The sequence below is a fragment of the Patella vulgata genome, chromosome 4 (genome assembly GCF_932274485.2).
Source record: "Patella vulgata chromosome 4, xgPatVulg1.2, whole genome shotgun sequence".
Lineage (NCBI taxonomy): Eukaryota > Metazoa > Mollusca > Gastropoda > Patellidae > Patella > Patella vulgata.
Window position 1 is genome coordinate 59,796,678 of NC_065882.2, and position 8,523 is coordinate 59,805,200.

Consider the following 8,523-nt stretch of genomic DNA (forward strand, 5'->3'; position numbering starts at 1 on the left):
ATGGGGCAGGAAGCCTACTATGGGCGGCCTGCCCCTGCTCAAAAGGCATTTTGCCCCATGTGTGGGGTATTCCGCCCAATTTGTTGTTTTTCGTAATTTGCTCATAAGTTTACTAATTATAACCATAACCCGATAAAATTATGTTTAATAACAGAATATCATTAGTAGTTTGATATAATCCTGAATTGGTTTCAGAAGGTTGAGAAATATGAATTGGGCAGAGAGTTTCTCTTAAGGTGTGCGCTTTACCCCACGCTACCCTATTCTTTGCCAGATCGTTTGTCCTGCACTACCGAGAGTGAGAAGCCAGGTTGCAAAATCCCGGGGAACTTTATTGACAAACACAAATAAATAAGATACCAGACACAATCAGTTCTGTTGATCACCAGCAGCGTAGACTGGTTCCCTGTCTCACTGAAGTGGAGAACCAATCGAGCGCGATTTGATTTTGGTATCGCTGGGACGGGCAACAGGACGGATGGGCACAATATTGTCATTAGTACAACAGGAGTATGTTAGGACAATAGTCCTGGAATGTAGGGTAATTCTTTCAAACTGCGAGGGCACATGATTATCTCTGGGCACTAATTACTTTAGAATATGTGGATTTATAGTCACCCCTAAAAAAATCATTTTCATAGTCTTAACATAAAGGTTTGTACGGACACACAGATCAAGGGAATTATGCTTGTCAGAGTCTAGTCTGAAGTCCAGATTGTCCGTAGTGTAATTCAAATAAATCCCATACTAAACAATAAAATAAATTTTTATCTTTCGAAATGAAGCATAACTTATATATGTTGATATTATAAAAGGTATTTCCCGATAAACATAAATGTTTCCTGATCGCAAAATACTAGATAAAGTCATTTATTGTGAATCCATTGCCAAGACCTGCTCCTCCATTTTTAGCTTAAATCAAAATATGGCTGAACTGTTCTAATCTATTTAATATCGGAGAAATCCGATGCCATCGAGGTTTGATTTTGGCCTGGATAAGTTAATTAATGTCTAATTAATAATTTAGAAAACATTTCAGGCCTAAAGAAAGACCTGCAATAGGGAGATTTAGCTCTTGTATAATGTATTTTTAAGATTCATAAATGCTAGTAAAAACCAGTTCATTATTTATACAGCTTATACAAATATTTTATTTAAAATAAATATTTATAAATTAACACGTGGTATGCTGAATTCTGATACACATAACCAATGATCATATCTGTGCTATTAATTTATGTTAATAATATACGATCTATCACAGTCATTGCTTGGTGAATTAATTTATGTGCATAATATGGACAATCATATCATTACGAATAGTGTCAGTTACCTCCAATATGCATCGAACAATTAACAGCAGTTAATTAAAATGCACAATGCTTTTATCATATTAAATAATTTAATATACGTTACCCTGAATGCCCATGCATGTCATAAATATATAAATATATAAATATGCTACACTTGAAATAAGTGGTAATTTTATGTTACACTGTTTTTTCTTCTCATAAACTACATAATTTTTTAGACATAATATTTTCTTGGAATTTCTACAAAGAATTTTGAAAGACATTTGGTATAGATGCGTAGTCCATCAATTGTAACCACAAATGTAATCAGTTTGGCATCAAGCTTTCGGCAATGATATATAAAAATGAAGCAAAAGCATTATGGAATTCGTTTATACATGTAATTAGAACAAATTAAGACATGCACCAATATGCCATTCTCGTGTATTTCTACACATTTACTTATATTAATATATAAAAATAAGAAATATTGCTCATAATGTTTAAAACAGTTATACATTAATTACAAAATTAAAAGCTCTATAAAAGTTTTTATTTACTCATTCAATCTAAATAACAAATTAAAATCACAAAAGTGCAAATCAATAAAAATTTGATATGATAGACAAATAAATATAGTCATCATAAAATCAATAGATATTAACGTAATCATGTAAATTAATAATTCATAATGTAATCACAATTAATAATTCATAATATAATCATAATAAAGTAAATTCAAAATATAATCATGTAAACTATTAATTCATAATACAATCATGTAAACTAATAATTTATAATATTATTATCATGTAATCATAATAGTATTATGTAATCATAATATTAATATGTAATCATAACACTGTCATGTAATCATAATATAATCATATAAACTAATAATGCATAATATTATCATGTTAACGTATAATTTATAATATCATCATATAATCATAATATAATCATGTCAACTAATAATTCATAATATAATCATGTAAACTAATAATTCTTAATATAATCATGTGATGTAATAGAAATGAAATTAAATGGGTGTTTAACGTCCTGCATTTATCTGCACCGACAGGGCTAATGAAGACTTGCTTACACCTTGCAGTGTGCTGTGGGGTAAATTTTGCCTGGACAGCAGGGCTATGGCCTACTCTTATTTCGAATTCCAACTGTCATGCATGCCAATGTGTAAACGGTAGTAAACTAATAGATCATAATATAATCATGTAAACCATAGACTTAATATAATCATGTAAACTATAGACTTAATATAAGCATGTAAACTGTTACTAATATAAGAAGCTGACTTGTCAATCATAATTCTACATGTTTTACTTATGCACCAATTTAAAGTTACATTTTAATGTAATTGTAAAAAAATAAATATAAATCATAAAGTAATCTGCATAAATTTCTATTACAATATATATAATTATTTTATACAAAAAATAAATAAATTGAATAAAAAATTATTCAATTAATTGAAATTGAATAAAAAATTACCATCAATAATTTTGAAATCAGCTTCATACTTCTATAAATCTTTATCATAATTTACGAGGAAGTAAAGACGTTTGGTGCAACATCTTACCGCTTGCATCAATATAATTAAAGGTCATATTATTAGCGGTAACTTCAGTGAAGACAAATCCCCCAAGAGCACTCAAATCAGCCCAGTGAAACAGAGAGGAGCCTTTTGGGACGGCTTGCACATGTTCTAGACTTGGATCTATGAAGTTTGCAGCGCCGGACAGAATAAAATCTAAAGGAATTCCTTCATTTTCAGTTCTTAAATGCTGAAAAGTATAAATCAACAATATTACAGATACAAATCTCATAATTCCTCCCATTGATCTAATGGCTGCCCCCCTGATCCATTCACTTGATTTGATATTTGTTTATTTTTTTACAATGTTTATTTCTGTCTCCGCGTTGTGCGGACTTCCTGCACTTACTATTGGACTATAATACATTATATTCTGCGATTTACTGAAAACAAAATGTTGTTTTTATTAGTTTTGAAAACCGGTAGAATGCGGTATTATATTCGTTCGCCTACTACGATGATGCAATGTTCTTTTACTATGATCATTCGTAACTAATCTTACGGTTTTGGCTCTCCTGAACAAATGAACAAACATGGATATGAATGTTTGACATGGCAGACGATATGCTGAATCGTGGAATTAAAATCAGCAACATTGAATTCCTGATTTTATATTTTTACTAACCTGTAAATTATGATCATGTCCACACATATAAGCTGTAACTCTATATTTATATAACATAGGTAATAATCTATCTACTAGACATTCTGTTGGGCCATGTTCAGCTATAGAATATACAGGAAAATGACCAGCTACCAATAAATATGTTGCTCTGGAAAATAAACAACCTTGATAGCTTAAATATGGAGATTTATCTCGGTCGATGTTTTAATGTATAGTATATTCTATAATCTGTATAACATATCCTGCGATACAGATACCTTGTAGCAAGGTACAGTGAGTTCATTTAGCAGTTACTGTTTTCAGACATTATGACTTAAAACAGTTGATCGTCATTTGTGTAGAAGTTGAATCTTTTCGAGGAGTGCCACTCAAACATTGTTTCATTTTCATTTAGTATTTACAAACATATGATAAACTGAAGCGTTCCCAACATTCAGTTTAGTTTTCGGGCGATATAAACAAGCCAGTACCATATATAATTGTTTGGTAAAACATTTTGATGGGCCTCTTTTAACCCGATTAAATCCGAGCCGGGACATTATCTACAGTTAATATTCAGGTTTTGAGTTCTTCGCTAAATATGCGTACACTAGTCGTGAAGTCGTGATCACTGATTAAGTCGTGAACATCAGATATTTTCCGAGAAATACAAATTAAACATGCAAATAATGATCAGCGCCTATTATATATTCTAATCGTAACTTTATGGATTTAAAATATCGTGAATTTCCGGTGCTGGAGTTCTGGATCTAGCTTTAATACCAATTCTGTTAACGAACATGAAAAAAATATGTCACTAACTTGCTTTTAGCCAGATTTTCTTCAATCCATGTCCATTGATCTTCCGCTACTTTCAAATTTTCTGGTGCTTTCGGCTGATAACCATGGAAATCATCGAGCACATTACCACATAAACTAACTGTATCAATCATGACAATATCAACAGTATCACTGGTTCCAGGTACAGTAAACGATAGAGGGTAGTACAAGTCAGGAAAATTCCTGAAAAGGATACACATCCACTATATAATGTGTCTAGTTATTACAGAGATACCATGATGAAGATACTCAAAAGATATAGTCTTCAGTGTTTCAGAAAACAGCCCATTTCTAAACAGGCTAAATCCGCTAAATACAGTCGTTCATAGCCATATATATATGAAGGTGGAGTTTAATATAATGTAATCTACAATTTTAGCCATATAAACCAAGACGCATAATATTTTACACAACAAACGTATCGGTACATTATTTCAAAGAACGCATCCCTTCACAATTAATAAAAGTTCTGAGACGAAGTCTTACCATCTTTCTGAAGTTTGAGTGTACATTATCTGGGCGGTAACATTGCCATTGTGATCATGATTACCAGCAACGAGATACCAAGGAACTTGTAAAGATGGTGCTGTGTATACCTCTTCAAACGTGTCCTAATAAACAAAATCCAACAAGCGATTCACGTGTTAAATTAACATTACATCTGAGGACGTTAATAAATAAACGTCTATTCGAACTATAAACTACTTTTATAATTTACATCAAAAGTGATTATCAACAAATAATTTTAATATTTTACAGAATATTGGTCAGAGGCATAACAAGCCAGAGCGTTCACAAATGCAAATTATACATTTCTCAAAAGTTAAAAAGTATAGTATGTATAATATTTTTGTACACATTTCTAAATAAAAGGACTTCTGATTGTGTATGGTCTTCAACTGTATTTTATTCAACTTTTGTTACAGCATCTTAGGGCTTATCGAGTATTCTATCTGATCCTTTCTTTTGGTGGTAGATGGAAACCTAAGTTAACAGTTGGGCTTCAAATCCCTTCCTCTGTGGAGCGCCTGTATAGCGTAAGACCCATGTATAGCGTTTATGAATAATTCAAAGCCGAGGAGGTCAAAACAAATAATAGTGTTTTTTACGTCCGACAAGTGTATACGACACAATTATATTCAGAAAAGATCCAGGAAATTCTTCGGACCACAGATCCTCGGGGTTCATTTGAACAATTGTACCACATTTCTACATGGGCATATACAGTAAAAAGATATTAATTAATCTTACTCGAAATCGATGGTCAGACACATTTGCCACTCCATCATAGTAGAAATTATCACCGATTTCCAGTATAAAGGAAGGCCCATATTGGCTGGCCATTATTCCCATCTCTTTCGCAGTACCTTGTTCCACTGGTGTGGTGTATGGGAAAACCGGTAATCCTCCCATGTCCCCAATGACAAGAAATCGCAAACTATCCACTGCAGCATTTCCTGATGAAAGAATGAACATTATTTTCCACTAAATTAGAAAATGAGCAAATAGATCATGCTACAGTTTCGCGTCCATCACTACAATATACAATTTGGCGTATCGACAGATTTGGTATTGGTACGGCAAATTGAAATTGAGAGTAGACCTAATATTAAAATCATTTTGGGTCCGATTTGAACAATATGATCTGAAGTCATCGTTTTCAGCTTATATTGGGGATTTCGGAGCGATAACGGAATCTGTCCATCATTTATATATCTCCTAATAAAATATGTCTATAACTTAGGTTTCTTTTTTAAAACAGTATATAGGTCTAGTTGTTCGGTTAGTAGGCCTACAATACTTTGGACGATGGGTCCTACACATAAAAGATGACCAGGCATTTGGAATTCGAGGAGCAAGGGAATACCACTGGCAGTGTAAAATTCGTTCTCCCCAATATATGCCTAAATGTAAATTGTCTACAGTCTCAATATAACCGAATTGTACGTTTAATAAATTCCAGGTGTGTTTTAGATAACTCTATGGTTTTAGTCTATTATTGGGAAGTTGGATGGATTCTGTCTTGCGTAATAGCCTAAGTTGGTAACAATTAGTAAATATTCACCCACCTGGTAATATTGCAAGAAGACAAAATGTGAATGACAGCGTATTAAATCTCGCCATTTTCAGCAGTCATTCCTTTAACTATACATATCACGAGGCCGGTCATGTGATTCTTTAAATAAATATCACGTGACTGGTACAATGACCTAGTGACAGAATTAGCACAGTTTTACTCTGTGGAATTAGAGCGTTCACTAAAAGTTGTGGACTCATTACCCCATCCAGTTTTAAAAGGATTTGTAGATGTCAGACACTTGAATAAATTTAGATTTAACGTGTGGGGTAGAAAAAAAAATAATGAGAATTTTGCTACAGTTCTTCTTTCACGATTGACAAGATCTGATTTCGAAGTATATCTACGTATTTAATTCTATTGAAATTGAATACAATCACTGCTTATATTTGAGCGATATTTCGACTAGGCTCCTCTATTTAGTCTTCATCAAGCTGAAACGTTGCTCAATAAGCAGTAATTGTATCCCATAGAATTATGGCCTGTGCATTCCAGTTCAACTATTGAAACAATTTATTTGTTAAGGGTGAGTTAATGACCCAATGGACATGCTCTTCTTAGGGGAAAAACTAAACAATTCAAGAACTCTGTAAGGCCATTTTTAACAAAACTGTTACCAAGTCTTTCGGCCTAAAACTATTTTCTCTTCGTTTAGAAGTAGGATACCGGGTAGGCTGCCTTTCGGCTAACATACCTCATTGTATATACAATCATATATACAAAACGAAATCAAATTTAACGTCCTAATGTTCTATATTCAAACCATTTTTAGTGTTTTTGAAGCGTTTACATGCAAGAAGATGGACATATTGCGCATCATAATGAAAGACATTGGGTTGAATACCACCATTTACTTACCGTTCATGTTATCGAGTTATTTAAGGGAGTGAAATCGTGTTTAACATCCACTTGACAAACCATATTACGGGATTATATTACAATTTTATTTTATGATCAGTAGTGGAATACCACGTTTTATCAGTGAAATAAAAGTGTTATTCCACTGGCTAGTTGTTTTTACCAAAAATGATTGTAAAATCATAAAATAAATAGAACATTTGTCGTTTTGTCGTGAATAACATATTTTATTTCATCTCTAAGCAAGAAAACGTTTATATTTTCACTCATGCTACGCATTCGTGAAAATAGAAGTTTTCTTGCTTCTCGATGAAATAAAATATGTAATTCACTCTAAAACGACAAATATCCTCTGTGTATTTGAATACTTCAATAGTGCGTGTGTGTGTGTGTGACAATGAAAAAACAGGTAGGGCAGGTGACACCGTTTCTCGCCACCTACAAACTTGGGATAAAGAAGAGAAATGGGGTTTAGGTCCACTCGACACAAACTAGGTCATTTCGGGACTAACATATGGTTCAATTTTATTTCATGAATTCCTTGCGGGTAGGGGTCTTTAGCAGTGGGAGAAAACCCCTACTCCTTGTCACATACAAGCGGGGAATCAAAACCTCATGACTGATCTTATTTCCCACGAACATTTTACCACCCTCCTACCATCACTTGACTAACGGACCGTACAACTTAAAAGTGGGTGCATTAGACCACACCCATCTTTGCTTATTCAAAAAAAACTGTTGATCCCAAATCGATTAGACTAATTCTAATTGTTGTGAATAATTTATACTTCACGATTCTTAAAATGATGTATACCAATACTAACATATAACCTTCCGCCCAAAAGACGATGAAAAACTTGAGGTCCCATCAGAGCACACTGCCATCATGGTATATGCCCTTTACTAACACAGTTGGTGAAAAACAGGATGTCAAGCCCAACATGGCATAAAAAATGACTAGGTTAGTGATGACGGGCACATGTTTCAATAGAACCCCTAACTACAAGAGGATTCTGTGATTGTTGCAATGTATTTAGAGTCAAAATGAGAGCACAGCAGTTGACACTCTCAGATGCCATAAACTGGCTTATAGGGAGGTTTTAAAGGTTAAAATTACTCCTTCCTGTAAAGGAAAGTAATAATTCTTTTGAAATGTTAGAAATGGTGCATTGTGGTGCATTAAACAATATAATCCGCCCCATTTGACTTTCCATACAGTTTAAAAAAAAAACAACATTAC

At 33.2% G+C, this 8,523-nt stretch overlaps 1 protein-coding gene across 1 annotated transcript; it reads right to left on the reverse strand.

Annotated features, from left to right (window-relative positions):
* Nucleotides 1–748: 748 nt before the first annotated feature.
* On the reverse strand, nt 749–7,573 carry LOC126819180 (tartrate-resistant acid phosphatase type 5). The gene is made up of 6 exons (XM_050547072.2): nt 6,418–7,573; nt 5,600–5,805; nt 4,835–4,959; nt 4,331–4,531; nt 3,530–3,677; nt 749–3,094 (listed from the first exon to the last, which is right to left on the reverse strand). Exons 1-6 carry the CDS (start codon nt 6,470–6,472, stop codon nt 2,846–2,848), a joined length of 984 nt encoding a protein of 327 aa, XP_050403029.1. The 5' UTR covers nt 6,473–7,573; the 3' UTR covers nt 749–2,845.
* Between the last annotated feature and the right edge of the window lie 950 nt (nt 7,574–8,523).

Excerpts from the sequence above, each read along its gene's own strand:
- LOC126819180 (XM_050547072.2), bottom strand. The coding sequence starts at position 6,472 with ATGGCGAGATTTAATACGCTGTCATTCACATTTTGTCTTCTTGCAATA. Across the intron at positions 4,532-4,834 it reads ACTCAAACTTCAGAAAGATG|GAATTTTCCTGACTTGTACT; the intron begins GTAAGACTTCGT and ends TATCCTTTTCAG. Across the intron at positions 3,095-3,529 it reads GACATGATCATAATTTACAG|CATTTAAGAACTGAAAATGA; the intron begins GTTAGTAAAAAT and ends TATACTTTTCAG.